We start from the raw sequence: 15,976 nt of genomic DNA, 5'->3' as shown, positions 1-15,976 counted from the left end.
TATCAAACCATACAAAACAAACGAACATTAGGGCCACGTCCCTTACATTATCGCGACTTACGCAACTCCCCAACCTACACCTCCCTCCTAATCCCACACCAACAATCCTCTGCATATGCAGCTACCCAGCTCAACTATGTTCGCAACATTACTAACATGGCTTCAACTTACACAAATTCTGCAATGTCTAACAAAACTTATACAAACACTACCAAATACACCAACAGTATAAGTCCGTCCGAACCCGGCCCCGCGCTTGCGCGGGGACTCCACCCCTAGTAATTTAAAAAAAGGAGAAATGGAATCCTTATCCCCAAAATTTTGAAATTCGAATCCGCGCTACTAGGTCTCTCTCACTCGATCTATCCCTGGAGGGTTTAGGTCGTCGGCGATGTTTTCCGGCAGGGATAATCCGACGGCGAATACGAACATGCAGAATCTCTTCGCTCAGATCTTTGAGAGGGAGAGGCGAATCGTCGAGCAGGTCAAGCAACAAGTAGATCTCTTTGACCACCATTTAGCCTCCAAGTGCCTTCTCGCCGGAGTCTCCCCTCCTCCGTGGCTCTGGTCTCCCTCGTCTCTACCTTCCGAAACTTCCGGTACTGCTTCCTTCGTTGCTCGATTTCTCTCGCAGCAATGTCAATTTCACTGTTCCCTAGTGTTGGTTAGTGTGGGATTGATGCTGCGAAGTTGTTTGGTACTTAAAAATCGAAAATGATTGATGCTTATTAGCGTAATTTGATGTTTAATTACAAGATTATAAAATGATGTTAGGGTTCCTGAGCATTATTTGTTATATATGTATTCCAGAGATGGTTTTAAGTGAAGAGTTTCTGTTTCGTTCTTCTTATTCTGATGTTTGTTTACATGTGTACAGAGTTGAATAAGATCATCTCGGGGCTCTTATTTCCTCAATCCAGACATTCCATCATTTGTCCTCCTACCGGCCGTTTCTTTCAGTATCAGCGGCCCGTCAGTTTTCTAGCTGACAGTGTAGGCATGACATCTGTGGTAGATAACACTTCGGAAGAGCACTTGTTTGAAGAAGAAGAACATCAACACCACCTCTCGCACAACTTAGTCCGACGCGTTTCAGATCACTCTCACGAACAGGATGCTGGTACTGCATTTCCTAGAGATGCCCATGAGGAGGAACCGTTGCCAGAAAGTGTCTCAATTGATTGCAGAGAGAATCAAAGTTGTCCGTCGCGTGGACACAGTCAGAATCAGAGAGTTGAAAATGGTACATCTCCTGGACGTAGCCAAGGGAAGATGGTTCTTAAAAGTGTCTCGAGTACTGGTTGTGAGCGGGAACCATCGACTCTCGGATATTGTCAAGATGAAACCGAACCAAACACTTGCGTTGACCCTGGACTACCAGTACCGCTTGATAAGATTCAGAGATCGAAGTCACGTCAGAAAGATTTTGAGCGTCGAAGTAGTGCCAAAGCTTCCAGAAGCCGTTCAAACCGTAGAAATGAGCTCAAACCTTCTCCAGGTGGAGATATAGGCCTTGGGATTGCTTCTTTAAGGTCCGACAGTGTTAGGGAAATAAATTTATTTAAGCATGATGAGAATGATGAAGGTTGTCCCGACGAAGAAGAGGACAGCAATTCTCAAGGTAAAGGAGGGGATCAGTGTATTAAGTTTATCTTATCTACAGAGTCTTCAACCCCACACCAGAAAATGGTTCCTTTGCAAATAGCTACCAGTGGAGATACTTCTGCTTCTATTGTACCAAAATCTCTACTCGAGTCTGGTCATGTGAGTGAAATGAATGTATTACAGACCATTGAGACAATTGATGAGGTGCCTGTTAAAGTGGATGATACCCAACGCAGAAGTTGCAATGAAACAGCTTATCTCGATGGAGGTACAAGATCTAAAAGCTCAAGCCATGAAAGATCCAAGAGGGAACATCAAAAGTCTAGCAACTTTGTTTCGGGTAGCATTCCGTCAAGAAATTCAGATCCTTCTCACCGGGCAGATGATAGAGTAGAATTACCCCAGGTAATACCTCTCACTAATGAAGATCCTATGGTGACAGATGCTGGAACGAGAATCTTTAAGTCTGAAATCAAAACAAGATCCAGCAGCAATGCACGGACAAATGAATCAGAGGCTGAGCATTCAGGCTCTGTTAAGTCTTCTTCAGTTGACCTGGAGCCAAGACATTCAATTTCATTACTGCAAGGTGGTGATGCAGAGAAGTCACTGATTCCCTCGATCACTGATGTTGAAGGTTTGTTGGTTGAAAATATTGCCAGCAACGATCAAGCAAAAGAAAAGGGTGAAGGTGTAAAAGAGTCACTGATTCCCTCTACAATCGGTGTTGCAGATAGTATATCTCGAGGAAAGAGATTCGAGACCGAGCATTCAGGCTCTGTCGAGTCCTCTTCAGTTGTCGTGGAACCAAGAGATTCAATTTCATTAGTGCAAGCCTGCGAAGTAAATGAATCGCTGATTCCCTCTACTGCTCGTGTTGAAAGATTAGTAGTTGAAGATATTACTAGCGACGATCAACCAAAAGAAAAGGGTGCATGTGTAAAGGAGCCACTGATTCCGTCGACTATTGATGTTGAAGGTTTAGTACTTGAACATTTCACCGAGGACGATCAATTAAAAGGAAAGGGTGGATGTGTTGAAAGTAACAGATGTTCAAGTGCTGGAAGAGTCAGCCTAACGGGTCTATCCACAGATGAGACGACACTTGTGAGTGCAACTGAAAACAATATACCCAAGACCGAGCTTTTGGGCATTGTTGGGTCCTCTTACTCATTAATCCAATCAGACGATAGAAGTGTATTGTTGAAACCCGTAACTGTTACTGGTGAAGCTTTATCAGTGGAGGAAGATAACACCGGTGAATCAACGGAAGTTAGCAGTATCTCAAGGTCTAGAAGTTTAAGCCAAACTGACATCACGGTAGTTGAGCAAGTGGTGGTTGAATCTATTCTTCAGGAAAGCGGTGCTCCAGAAGGCTTGATTGACCATTCTCAAAAACGGGATATTAGTTGTATGTCCAAGGAAGTACAGTCACAGGGTTCATTGACCAAAGAGGGGAGTAACCAATGCCATGTAATATTAAGTAAGCCAAGAAGCTCGGCCATTGAAGAGGAATCAGCAAATGAATACAAGGCTCTATCTGTTGGATCTGATCGTAAATTGGCTGACGAACAGCTTGAAGTTAGAGCAGGAAACTCATCACCGAGAACCCTTGATCTCCCTGCTCCTGTGAAGCCTGAATCACCCTCCTCTGATGATAATGGAGAACGCAGCTTTAGTGACATTCCAATGAATAGTCGAGAAAAATCTACAATGGAGAAGGCCCCAGCATCTGCCGCAAGGGTGTCAGATGTTCCATCTCTCACTGATTCTGAAGTTAATTTCTTGGCAGTCAATGCCATAAATGACATTGAAGATAATAATGGTTTGAAGAAAGAAATGGTATCAGAAATGGAATCGCCTGCAAGCCATACTGGCTCGAGAGTCGGAGGAAATGAACATCCAGAGTCAAATACATTCGCTGGTCAGCTAGATGCATCGAAAAAGAGACCTCAATTTGAAACATCCGCTGACGAAGGTGTTTCCCCAGATGATAAGAATACAGCATTTGCAGAAACAGGTGAATCTCATTGTCAGGAGGGCTCTATACAGAAAATTATTTGCTCTAGTTCCCAGCTGCAGAATAAGCGGAGAAGAACCCTTGAGAAACTAACTAGTAGAGAGCCTTCGTCAAGCCCAGGGGTGAATGTTCTTTCCTATGTCTTTGGAAAGTTCAATATATAAGAGTTTTAAACCACTCTGTCCTTCCAAATGTAACTAAAGTGTTTTTTTAATCTTGGGGTTTTATATATTGCAGGGACACATTCTGGACTCAGATTCTGTTAGGGAAGCAGTACATCGTTGTGAGGAAGCCGCATGTCACGACCTCAATCACTATGATGTCGAATTACAGAAGATAATTGGATCTACACCTACAGATCACTATGAAGTTGAGTTACAAAAGATGATTGGATCTGCATCGTCATCTGAACTACGTTTTGAAGAGGTATGTGCTGTATTTCTCATGCTTCTTAAGTTTGTCTTATAAATAGTAGAGTATTTCTCTCTTGAATATGTGTCCTAGTGTAGCCGCTCAATTTAGAAATATATCTTCAATCCTTGCTCTAAAGGGAAATCGACAATTATACTTGACCTGGAAATATCAATCTAAACTTAAGTGCCGTAGTATCAAGCAGATGCACATGTGTATATAAAGCTATTAACCATAAAAATTATCGGCAAAAATCTGAAATCCTAATCAATATCTCAGCTTATCCGTGCTCATTATTGTGTGTCTTTGTTTGTATGACTTTATTAATTGTCTGCCAAGAGATGAAACTACAGTACAGCTCAAGCTGATAGTTTGAATAATGTTTTCTCGTGTTCTGTATGATGTGTCATTAACTGAATACAGATATTTGCAGGGTTACTTATTCAAGGAAGCTGGATTGATGAGTCCTACCTCGCTTTCGTTCAGACCAGAACAGCTAAGTGCAGAGAGGAGTCAAATTGCTCCAAATCATGGATTTAAAACAGAAAATATGGACTTTTTGCCATTTGTTGGAGAAACCTCTCACCTATTCGCTAGTGGCGTCCGCAGTTCAGATTATTCTCCTTGTTCATCTCCCTTTGGTTTGACAGGCGCAGACGATGGCAGCCCCCCTGTTTTGGAGGGCTTTATTGTCCAAACCGATGATGAAAGTCAAAGAGATTCCAAAAACCAGATAACACATGACAGCTTCCAACTTCCAAAAACTACAGCAGAAAGTGCAACCATCATAGAGACAATTCGCAAGTCTGCTTGCAGTACCACTCCATCATTACATCTGGCTAAAACATTTAAGTTCAAGGGAAAACTGGACTTGGATCAGTCCGTTTCAACTGAGCTGCTTGATGGCATGTTTTTCAGTCAGAATCTGGAGGATAGCTCTGTCTTGGATAAGTTGGGTATTAACCATGACTATACAGGAAATTTGTACACTGACTATGCTGGCTCAACTGCTGATGCTAGGTATCCTCGTATGTCTCCAAATGGGAAGTTGTGGTATAGAAGTTTGCAAAAGTCTGCTAGTTCAGAGAAGCAGGGCAGTCTGACACCAGACCTACCTTGCATTAGCGAAGAGAATGAGAACGTGGATGAGGAGCCTGAAAACTTATGCGCCAACTCTCCAAAGTCTATGAGGTCAGAGAAGCGAGGAAGTTTAATTCCGGACCTTCCTTGCATAGATGAAGAGAAGGAAAAAGAAGATGAGATACCAGAACCTGTTAAGGAGGTATCTGATTCCAAAAGTGGGAGTGTCTCTGCCGAAAGTGAACCTCTTGCTGATACTGATGCTGATGAAGACCCTAGGAAACTTCTTCCATCTGTCTCTAACGCTAAGGTCCCTGTTGATAGACAGAGCCTAGATTCTGTCAATACCGCGTTTAGCTTTTCTGCTACGTGCAACAACAGTGTCAAAAGTAAAGCAGAAAGGAAGAAGGGTGGTAGCCGAAGATTCACTGGTAAAGGTAAAGAGAATCAAGGTGGAGCAGGCGCTGGAAGAAATCTTAGACCGCCTAGTAGCAGGTTCAGCAAGACTAAGTTGTCTTGTAACTCGAATTTGACATCTCTAGGGCCGCGATTACCAGATAAAGAACCTAGGCACAACAACATCGTTTCAAACATCACTTCGTTCGTTCCACTTGTTCAGCAACAAAAAGCGGCAGCTGCAATAATTACAGGTAATTGTTTTCTTTGTCATTGTCTAGTAAACCGTCTAGCAATACTTAGTTGTATGAACTAACCCTGTCTATGTTTCCCCTAGGCAAGAGGGATGTCAAGGTAAAGGCCCTAGAAGCAGCTGAGGCTTCAAGAAGGATGGCTGAACAAAAAGAAAATGAACGTAAGATGAAGAAAGAAGCTATGAAGCTTGAGCGGGCAAGGCTGGAACAAGAAAATCTGAGAAAGCAGGAGATGGAGAAGAAAAAGAAAGAAGAAGAGCAAAAGAAAAAGGAAGCGGAGATGGCTTGGAAGCAGGAGATGGAAAAGAAAAAGAAAGAAGAAGAGCGGAAGAGAAAAGAATTTGAAATGGCGGATAAGAAGAGGCAGAGGGAAGAAGACAAGAAGTTGAAGGAAGCTAAAAGACAGCGAGTTGCAGAAATGCAGAGACAACAAAAAGAGGCTACTGAGAAACTACAAGCTGAAAAAGAACTGAAAAGAAAGGCTACTATGGTAAGACTAAGACCCCTCTTCTTGTTTGTGATGGTAGGAGTTTTACTGAATATAAGAAACTGACATTTTAGGATGCGAAGATAAAAGCACTGAAGGAACTGAAAGAAGAGCAAGGTAATGCTAGGATCCGTGCAGTAAGATCAAAGAGTAATTCCAGCGACGATATCAATGCATCAAGATCCTCGAGAGAGGATGATCTCAAGGTACAAGTTTCTTTCTCATCTTTTAGAGGCTTGGAGTTCTTTAGAGATGAGACCGAAATCTCGATACGTAACAGTACTTATGCTTATAGGTGATAAGCAACATAGGGAAAATGTCTGAAGAGTCATACGACATATCTCCATACAAATGCTCAGACGACGAAGATGAAGAGGAAGACGACAATGACGACCTGTCAAACCACAAATTCGTTCCTTCTTGGGCCAGGTTTTGTTTCTTAGTTGCTTCTGTCATTCTTTAATGTTCAGTCATTAGTCACTAAAGCGTTTTGTTTATACAGCAAGAGCAATATACTTATCAGTGTCAATTCCCAACAAAACCGTGATCCCGATATTACTTTCCCTGCAAAAAGTTCCCGCAGTATAACCCAAGGTAAAATCTCTCGATTACTACACTTGAACACAATTAAAATAAGTTTCGTAGTTTTAATCCATAATATTTCTCGAAATGTGCAGTTCTTTTGCCGAGAAAGTTCCGAACCAAGTAGCATAAACTACGAGGAGCCAAACTAAGATTCTCGGAGACAGTAAAACTCTGTGTTTCAAGTTCCTTAGTAGCTTGAGCTTCAAGTCATAGAGTAGTTTGTGAATACACTCTCTTTGTGCTTAACCTATTGTAGCAAATGATCCCTATTATGATATTCGAATCTCTCGAGAAGGTTCATGTTTTGCTTTTGTAAGGATTAGTGAACGGATGTAATGTAATACTTAATTTCATCCCATTGGCGTGCACATTCAGTCTAACGCTTGAATATCATTTGATTTGTACAACTTGTGACCTTCGGTTCAATGAGTTATCTCAAAATTTATACATAACCTTGACAATGTATGGAGAAGAAGCTGAATGCCTTGCAAACTGTAACAAGAAGAGATAACATCAAAACAAGCTTAAATACTTTATCCCTTTCCCTCAGCTAAAGCATTAACACCGTTCGTTCTAAAGCCTTACGCTTGTTACTCCCTCTCCACATCCAGCAGTTTCATCACCGTGAAGTGCTGGATGTGCAGAGGAGCCAGCTAAAAAGCTCATTGAGCTTTGTCTATTTCACTGTATGCATCCAACGTCGCTTCTCTAATTAGCAAATGAAGTATGCAACATAGTTATACTTTTGTTTCATTGGCAGTTCTTGATGTGAGTGCCAACCGGTTCCAGAAGCTTAAGCACCTGAACTTATGCTATTATGCAGAGCAAGACAAGTAAGACAGTGATGCATCGTCTTCACTGGCTCTTTTCCCTGACAAATACAACTCAAAAACCATACCAAAAATATCTGTATTAGTTGAGTTTCTGTCAAGTCCAGGTGTGTTTACAACTGCTGTCTTACTCCACTTGTGTTAAAAAGATATTTATTTGTTGGCTCTTTCTTTCACCTTTTGTTTTTGGTTTTTTTCTCTTTACTAAAGCAGGAAGAGGAACAAACTCTGAATAATAAATAGCTGGAGATGTGTTGGCAATTCATGTGCCTAATTCACCTGTAAATCAGTCAGATAGTGATGCATGGAAAATGGGTAGTGAAATGCAGAGCCATGGAGGTCCTTCTTCTCTGTTTGTGTTTTTGAGGAATCTTTTGATGTAAACGTTGTCAGAATGGAGACAAACTGGTTTGTTGTGTTGGGATAGTGTCTGATGGATCTTGCTTGATGCAGACAGAATCTTGCAGTACCACTCGTGAGCCTGTAACACAAATATTATTATAATTATTATTGTGCATTGTCAATGTGTTGATTGTCTGTTAGCCTTCTAACGATTTTTATTACGTTTATACTAATTTGCTTTTATAATCAATCAAAGTTATACAAAAATTGGTTGCACGCATCAGGAATTTTAAAGAAATGGCAGCTATTACTCAGCAAAATAATTATGAAATTTTACCAAATCTGTATGTTAGAATAGTCTTATGAATAAGCTTATGCAGCTAGAAATATGCAATAAAACTAAAACAGCTAGTGGATTAAGATATAGTTTGGTAAAATTGGTGGATGATGAGTGATGGTGGCGGCTGATGACGTTTTAGATTATAGTTTTGTGAAATAACAATGTTTGTTAGGAAAAAAGGTATTATATACTCATTTCCATTTAAATTAACATTATTCATAGTTCATTAAACAAATAGGCCACTTGATGAATTATAATTGCAAAAAGCAACCTAAACTAGTGTCATGATTTTGACAAAATCGTTTAAGACATCTTTTAAAACTGATTATATTCGAAATACAGGAAAAGGTTAGCCAATTGATTTTGTTCTTTGGCAAAATGCTTACGGTATCCATATCATTTTGAAAAAGAAAAATCAACATAATGAGAATTATTAGTATAAAAATACACTTAGTATTTAACCCTAACTTTTCCTAAATAATTACAGCTTGTGCCACTAGATTTAAAATAAATAATTAATTCAAATTACAGTTACTATATTAATCATTTAGATTTGCCTAGATTTTGTGGAGAGTTTATTACAAAAAACGTGATTAGTAGATATGTTTTCTTAATTATCTTTCCTAAAATCAAACATAATTATTTCGAAATATAACCTTACAAAATAAAAATTTCCAATTTTATGTGTTTAAATACAAATCGGTTATATGGAAATAACTAATCAACATGATTCTTTTGAAATCAAACATTTCACTTTCAACATTAATATTACCCTAATTTTAAACTATTTATTTTTAAGTGTTGTATTTCCAGTAATTAGACATATTAAATTGAAAAGATAAAAAAAAATTCCAAGATATTTGGTTTAGAAACATAAATGTATTAGTATATACAAGCATATTAAAAGGTTAAATTTATAAGCAAATACAATATAAAAGTGATTTATAATTAAAAAAAAATTAAATTTATTAAGATGTAATTTTAGTTAGTGCAGCATCTAACAAAAATATTAACAACCAACACATTTAAAATATATATAATATATCTATAAATTCATAATTTTATAACAATTTAAAAAAACACCCGGACGGACGCACGGGTACGGAATCAAAATAATTATATGGAACCATCACCTATCTTATTTGTAGTTTTTGGTTCAATCTAACAATACACCTAATCGTGAAAAATCAAATACACTTCAATCAAGAAACTCAAAACTTTATGCCAAAATTTGCAGTAAAAATTAGTAGATTTATCATTTGAGTGAAAACTTCAGTATATTTTTCTTGATTGTTTAGAAAGAACTCGCAAGGTAAAAAGTCGGCACCACAAAGATAAGGATAGAGATACATAAATTTTTTTGTTAAAAAAAAGATACAGAAATTTATAAAGAAATGAGAAAACTCGGTAAAAGAAAAATATGTTTCTATCTTTTTTCCGGGGAAAAAAATATATGGGCTTAGATTCTGGTATAAGGTCCACAATAGACGTTTCTTATGTAACTGTAAAATATAATGTACCAAATTTTTAACCATAACAAAAATGGCTCAATTTATTTACTTAAATTAGGCTTGCTAAATTAAATTTGCAAAAATATATACTTATTTTGAAAGTTTATTTTTGGTAACTTTGTTTCATTATTATTTTATGTTTCTGTCTAAATAATATATTTGTTTTATAAAATCTCATAATAAAATTTGAATTTTATAATCAATTTAAATCACAATATTTATAGTAAAATTTAATACAACCCACATATATACGTAAAACTCTAATATTTTACACTTTAATGTTTAATTTTCCAAACGAAATGAATAAAAACTAAAAAAAATATTATAGTTTATAAATGAGCGCTAAATAAGTTGAACAAGACACACCAATATCAAAGTCAATAACGTATGAATCTATAACAAGAAGATAAATATACGAGTATCTTTTTTTTAACAAAAAAAATTATGTATCTCTATCCTTTCTTTTTGTGGGTGCCGACTTTTTACTTTGCGAGTTCTTTCTAAACAATCAAGAAAAAATAATATATACGTTGTTAAAAGTGAAATATATAATTTTGAAAACAAACACCCGCACGGGAGTGCGGGTAAAAAGCTAGTTAATATTAAAGCTACAAGACAAACAAAGCCAGCAAAGTCACTTTGCTTTGCATCGGTCGGAACCAACATGTTAGCGCTCAATTAACAGCCGTTAGCCCAGCTCAAGGTTCCGTTTATAACCAAAAAAGCGTCACGAAACTTGGACTAACTCCGTTTATATAAACCGTCACAGACATCGCATCGAGAAGGCAGAGTAAGGATAAAACTCATAAAAGAGAGAGAGAAAAAAAGAAAAAAAGAGGAAAAAAAGGAAAAGTCTGTCTCTCTCTCTCTCATCTGCGATCAATTGTGTTCTCACACTTTCCCTTGGTTTTCTCGGCGGCTTTCTCTCATCTCCTTTTCTTTCGAATCGTTTATTTCCATTAATTCTCTGGGATTAAATCTTCCTCTCCTTTCTTCAGACCCCTATGTCGGTACGTTCAAAAAACCTCAAATCTTCTTAAAATGATTTCTATTCTGTTTCGCCATGTTATGCTAGATAGAGAACACACGATTTCGATCGGAGAATAGATGTGATGTTTGTGATTCTGATGAGCTCTTGTCTTGTTCCTGGATCTATGTTTTTTTTTTCTTATACGTTTAAAGTTTCGATCTTTAGCTTTTATTCAATCTGAATTCGATTTGATTTAAGCTTAGATTTATTTAAAACAACTTGGAGGGTTCTTTATTTGAGGTTTTGATTTGTATAATAGCTTATTATTATGTTTTGAAGGGTTCTGATTTTGGATTTGAGATGAAATAGTTCTGAATTTGATAGTCAAGAGGCATAAAACAAAAAATATTGTGTGGCAAAAATGTTTTTTTTTTTTTGGCCTTGTGCTTATTTTGAGACAGATTTGATTTTCACTACTAGTTTCAAACTTAGTTTTTTTTTTCTCACCTAACAAAAAGAATAGGTGGATAAGAACTTTTTTGAATTTCTCTTATGAGATTAGTTTTGGTACTCTCTTTTGACTTGTGGTGTGTTATACTGTTTGCTAGAAAAAAAAATGGAAGGTTGATTAGTTTTGGGTCGTTGTAAAACCTTTTTTTTTTCCTATCATGACAGTACTTGATTGTATAACTGGTTTTTCATTAGTTTAAGTCCTGTTTTCACATTTGCTTGGTGAGCCTTTGTTATAGAAATGTCATCATACACTTAAACAACATGTGAATAGACAAATTAGTTTTATCTAATTGGCGCAAGGGGTAACACATTTGAGCTTCATCTAATAGACATTATGTATTGGTTTGCCCAAAAAAAAAGATATTATGTATTGGTTTGTCACCATTTTTGTGGGTTTCAACATCACATGAACAGGACAAAGGTCGTCCCCTTGCCCAAGTTTGGTGAATGGGATGTGAACGATCCAGCATCAGCTGAAGGTTTCACAGTCATATTCAACAAAGCTAGGGATGAGAAGAAGACCGGTGGCAAACCCGGATCACCTGGTAAATCCACTGATGGTCATGCTAAGTCCGGAGGAGGAGGAGGAGGTGATCCTAGTAAACCCCAGCCCGTAAGTTTCTTCTTCTCTATCTTCGTCTTCTCTTCTCTCTTTCCATCCATGGTCACACAAAAAATACTGTTTCTTTTGGTTTTCAGAAAAAATGGCTCTGCTGCATGCAATCTCCAGCTGTGGACTCCTGAAATGACACAAAGATGGATTTTGCTTGCCTCCCCTCCCCTAAAGAAAAGTCACATTGCTTAGAGATCTAAAGCAATGATATTTTATGTTTTTTATTGTCTTTCTTGAAAAGTACCCACAACAACAAAAAAAAAAAGGTTCCTAAGATGAGTTTGGAGCAACCCACTTTTAGTATCACGATTATGATTCCATTTTCTTTGAAAGTCGTTTGTTCTTCTTAAAAAAATGCTGTTAAAATCGTGTTGCCACTGTATCTATTATGTAATGCTTCTCATATGGGTCGGTTTTTGGTTTCATTTTATGGTTGATTTTATCATTTATTTACGACCAACAAAAATATTATTATATCTATTGTGTTGTAGTGTTGATCCTTTTGTTTTGCCACGAAAATATATGAAGATCCATTGAATAAAAATTTGAGAACCCCTCTGTTCAAGTGGCTCTTAATTGCTTCCTGCTCTGTTGTTTACAACAGAAAACACAGACATGATGAACCAAACACATGGGAGGAAGTTGGTTTATATTGATGAGCTTTTACTGGGAGCTTATGGTGGATAGATACCTTCTGTAAAATGTAGATATTTGTATTAGTAAAGATTGTCTCGTTTTCAGTGGGTATACAATTAATTTCGAGCTTTGCTTCTTTTTGGTCAAAGTGAGAAAAATAGGCGCATACTATTTTGTGATGATCACAACTATCAAGGAGAGGTGGATGGATATTTTTGTATTCTCTCGTATAAAATTGTGATATGCAAACACCAAGTGGAGGCAAATTACAAAGAACAAAATCATTGTCAATATGATCATCCTGGAGGTCTTGGCCCCCAATTCTGACTAGTCAACCTATAGTAGTATATAAATTAGATCTATATATATTTTTTAGCATTACATGTCGTCGCTCACGTGTGATGTGAAAATAGTTCTTTGAATTTTCCCATCAACCTCCACGCAATTTCTTTATTTTTTTTCTTCTGGAATTTACCAACTTTCTCTTAATTATATGGATTATGGATTGGGCCCAGGCAGCTATGAATGATGAGATGGGGTATCGAACGATTGAATTATTTTTTAAGTAGTTACTTAAAACGAGTAACCGTTCTTTTTGGCACACTTTACAGCTTAGCTAAATCACTTAAAAACAAAATTAAGTGTGGTCCATTAAGAACATAGCCTTTAACTCTTGAAGGCTTTTTAATGGATCTCAGTTTCTCACGAGTAGCTAAATAAAAGCAAACACTAATAGAGAGATTTACTCGCCGTCCAAAAATAAATTACCATTAGGTTTCACCTTTGACCAAACAAAAGCTGCCATTGTCAACCAAATACACTTCTCTTCTCTCTTTCTCCTGGTTTCTCTCTCATCGCCACTGACTTTTGCTCTCTCTCTCTCTCTCTCTCTCTGAAGAAATTCAAAACTTCATCTCCTTTCCGTCCAAAAGCTCTAATCTTTCCCATCTCTTTTCTCCTCAGAAAAGCGTATAAAAACTTGAGTCCCCGGAAAGATCAGGTAACCGAATTCGATAGTCTTTAAAGGTTCATGGTTTTCGATTTATAGCCTCTCTTTTGGTAATCGATTGATACGATCTGTGCTTGCGGATTCTTACTGATTGTTAGGGTTCAAAAAGGATTAGTCTTTTATTATTAAATCATTATTCCCCTTTTAATAACATCTTCTTAGGGTTTTTGATTATTGCTTAAACTGTGTTCTCTCTGCTTTGATTAGGTGGTGATTTGGTGAGTCTGTTATAAGAAAGAAAAAAATGGTTGCTTAGAAAGGAGGAGGAGGTAAAGATTCATCTTCTTCTTCTCAGAGGTTGGTGAGATTGACACAAGCGCTCCTTTCCAATCCGTTAAACATGCTGTTAACCTCTTCGGTGAAGCTGCCCTCTCCGCTGATAAGCACCCTCTCATTCGTAACCCAGTCCTCAATCCGCTGAGGTTAAAAACAAAAAATAAACACTCCTTTTGATTGATTTGATTCACACAAACAGTTTTGTTCAGAAGTTTGTGTTTTGTTGTGTTGGTTTTGCAGAAGTTTTGGTGAAGCAGACAGAGCTTCACTTGGCGCAGAAGGAGCTGAACAAGCTGAGGGAGCAGGTAAGAACGCTGAAACAGTGAGAGGACCAAGCGTTGAGTGAGCTGGATTGGGCTAAGAGGACCGTCGACGAGCTTACTCGTAAGCTCGATGCTGTTAGCGAGTCGAGAGTGTCTGCTAATAAAGTGACCGAAGCAGCGGAGAGCCGGATCAGGGAAGCGAAACCAGAGAGTGGCTCTGTCTCTGTGTGTGGTAGTAGTAGTAGTGGTGATGATGATGAGTATGGGATGGTGTGTTAAGGAGCTTGATGCAGCGAAGCAAGAGCTGAGGAAGATCCGTCAGGTTTCTAACGAGATTGCGGATACAAAGAGTGTTGCTTTGACCAGAGAGAAGGAAGCTAAGGAAGTGAGTAAAGTTTATTCTGAGAAGATTGAGTTGCTTAGAAAGGAGATAGAAAGCTGTTAATGGATCTGTTTGAGGAGACTAAGCTTGCGTGTTCTCAAGCTCGTAAAGAACAGTCTGAGATATTCTCGGAGAAGGAGATTCAGCAGCGGACGTATAAAGCTGGCATGGAAGATCTGCCAAGAAGCTACTCGCTTTGAGGAAGAGTTTGATCCTGAGTTTGCTAAAAGCTTGAAGCGCAGCTTACTGAGACTTTAACGAGATAGACGAGTTGCAGAAGCAGATGGAGACTGTGGAAGCATCTGATGTGGATTCCGTTAATGTGTGAGTTTGGAGTTTGAACGAAGCGAAGGGTTGCTAGAGAAGTTTGTGGAAGAAGAGAAGTCTTTGCAAGAGTCGGTGGAGTCTCTCAAAGCAGAGCTGAAGAATGTGAAGACAGAGCGGAGTGAAGTTGAAGCGAAGGAGGGTGAGATCGAATCTGTGGCTGGAGATCTTAACCTGAAGCTTAGCAAAAGCAAGAGTGAGCTAGAAAGAATGTGTTGCGGAGGAAACTAAAGCAAAGGCTGCTTTGGAAGATATGATGTCAACTTTGAATCAGATATCTTCCGAGACAGAAGCTGCTCGAAGAGGAGCTGAGGAGATGAGAAAAACAAGCCGAGGGGTTAATGAAGGAAGCTGAACCGCTCATCTCACGCTCGAAGAGACAGAGCTAAACTTGAGGGTCGCTCTAGATGAAGCCGAGGAAGCAAAGCTGCCGAGGCAAAGGCGCTTGGACAGATAAAGTCAATGTCTGAGAAAACAGACGCTGCCGTAAGTCGACATCATCCGAGTCTGGAGCTCAGAGCATCACACTGTCTCGGGAGGAGTTCAACTCGCTGAGCAAGAGAGCTGAGGTGTTCGATAAGTTGGCGGATATGAAAGTGGCGGCTGCACAGGCTCAGGTGGAGCAGTTAGAGCTAGCGAAACCGAGACACTGAAGAAGTTAGAGACTACACAAGAGGAGATTGAGAAGCTGAAGACCGCAACAGAAGAAGCACTGAGAAAGCAGGCTATGGCTTGATGCTGCTAAGAAAAGCGGTTGAAGGAGAACTCAGGAGGTGGAGGGAAAGAGATTCAGAAGAAAGCAGAGGAAGTGGCGTCGAGGATCCTCGCAGAGGCTGAGGCCAAGATGTCCGCTGAGTCATCATCACCGCAACATCATTACAAAGCTACTACTAAGCAGAAGCCTATCCACAACAAACTGGAGAAGACAAAAACCTCTGTGGTATCAAAGAAAGTGCTTTTACCTAATCTAAGTGGGATCTTTAGTAGAAAGAGAATCAAGTGGAGTGGGGTTCTCCTTCATATCTCCCTGGAGAGAAACCCATTTGAGATGGTATGCTTCTTTTCAAAGATTTGAGAACTTTTATTGTTGTGAACAAGAAAGCTTTGTGATTTTAGATCAGAAGCAGTT

At 38.6% G+C, this 15,976-nt stretch overlaps 2 protein-coding genes and 1 pseudogene across 3 annotated transcripts; all 3 read left to right on the top strand.

Moving 5' to 3' along the window:
• The first annotated feature begins 368 nt into the window (after positions 1–368).
• On the top strand, positions 369–7,206 carry LOC130501770 (uncharacterized). 2 transcript variants are annotated; one of them, XM_056996599.1, is made up of 9 exons: positions 369–599; positions 878–3,747; positions 3,863–4,051; positions 4,470–5,766; positions 5,850–6,256; positions 6,328–6,459; positions 6,549–6,682; positions 6,756–6,847; positions 6,931–7,206. In XM_056996599.1, the coding sequence occupies exons 1-9, from the start codon at positions 392–394 to the stop codon at positions 6,960–6,962; spliced, it is 5,361 nt and encodes a 1,786-aa protein (XP_056852579.1). In that variant the 5' UTR covers positions 369–391; the 3' UTR covers positions 6,963–7,206. The 2 variants fall into 2 exon arrangements, with proteins under 2 accessions (XP_056852579.1, XP_056852578.1); XM_056996598.1 differs by having other exon boundaries at positions 377–599; positions 6,337–6,459.
• A 4,544-nt stretch (positions 7,207–11,750) lies between these two features.
• Positions 11,751–12,263, top strand: LOC130501768 (protein NOI4-like). The gene is made up of 2 exons (XM_056996596.1): positions 11,751–11,957; positions 12,044–12,263. The coding sequence occupies exons 1-2, from the start codon at positions 11,751–11,753 to the stop codon at positions 12,086–12,088; spliced, it is 252 nt and encodes an 83-aa protein (XP_056852576.1). The 3' UTR covers positions 12,089–12,263.
• An 830-nt stretch (positions 12,264–13,093) lies between these two features.
• On the top strand, positions 13,094–15,894 carry LOC130501762 (WEB family protein At5g55860-like; annotated as a pseudogene).
• Positions 15,895–15,976: the final 82 nt, after the last annotated feature.

The sequence above is a fragment of the Raphanus sativus genome, unplaced genomic scaffold, assembly GCF_000801105.2.
Source record: "Raphanus sativus cultivar WK10039 unplaced genomic scaffold, ASM80110v3 Scaffold0280, whole genome shotgun sequence".
In the NCBI taxonomy this organism is placed as follows: Eukaryota; Viridiplantae; Streptophyta; class Magnoliopsida; order Brassicales; family Brassicaceae; genus Raphanus; species Raphanus sativus.
This window is presented reverse-complemented; position numbering and strand designations above follow the sequence as displayed.

Excerpts from the sequence above, each read along its gene's own strand:
- LOC130501768 (XM_056996596.1), top strand. The coding sequence starts at position 11,751 with ATGAACAGGACAAAGGTCGTCCCCTTGCCCAAGTTTGGTGAATGGGAT. Across the intron at positions 11,958-12,043 it reads ATCCTAGTAAACCCCAGCCC|AAAAAATGGCTCTGCTGCAT; the intron begins GTAAGTTTCTTC and ends TTTGGTTTTCAG.
- LOC130501770 (XM_056996599.1), top strand. The coding sequence starts at position 392 with ATGTTTTCCGGCAGGGATAATCCGACGGCGAATACGAACATGCAGAAT. Across the intron at positions 600-877 it reads TCTACCTTCCGAAACTTCCG|AGTTGAATAAGATCATCTCG; the intron begins GTACTGCTTCCT and ends ACATGTGTACAG. Across the intron at positions 6,683-6,755 it reads TTCGTTCCTTCTTGGGCCAG|CAAGAGCAATATACTTATCA; the intron begins GTTTTGTTTCTT and ends TTGTTTATACAG.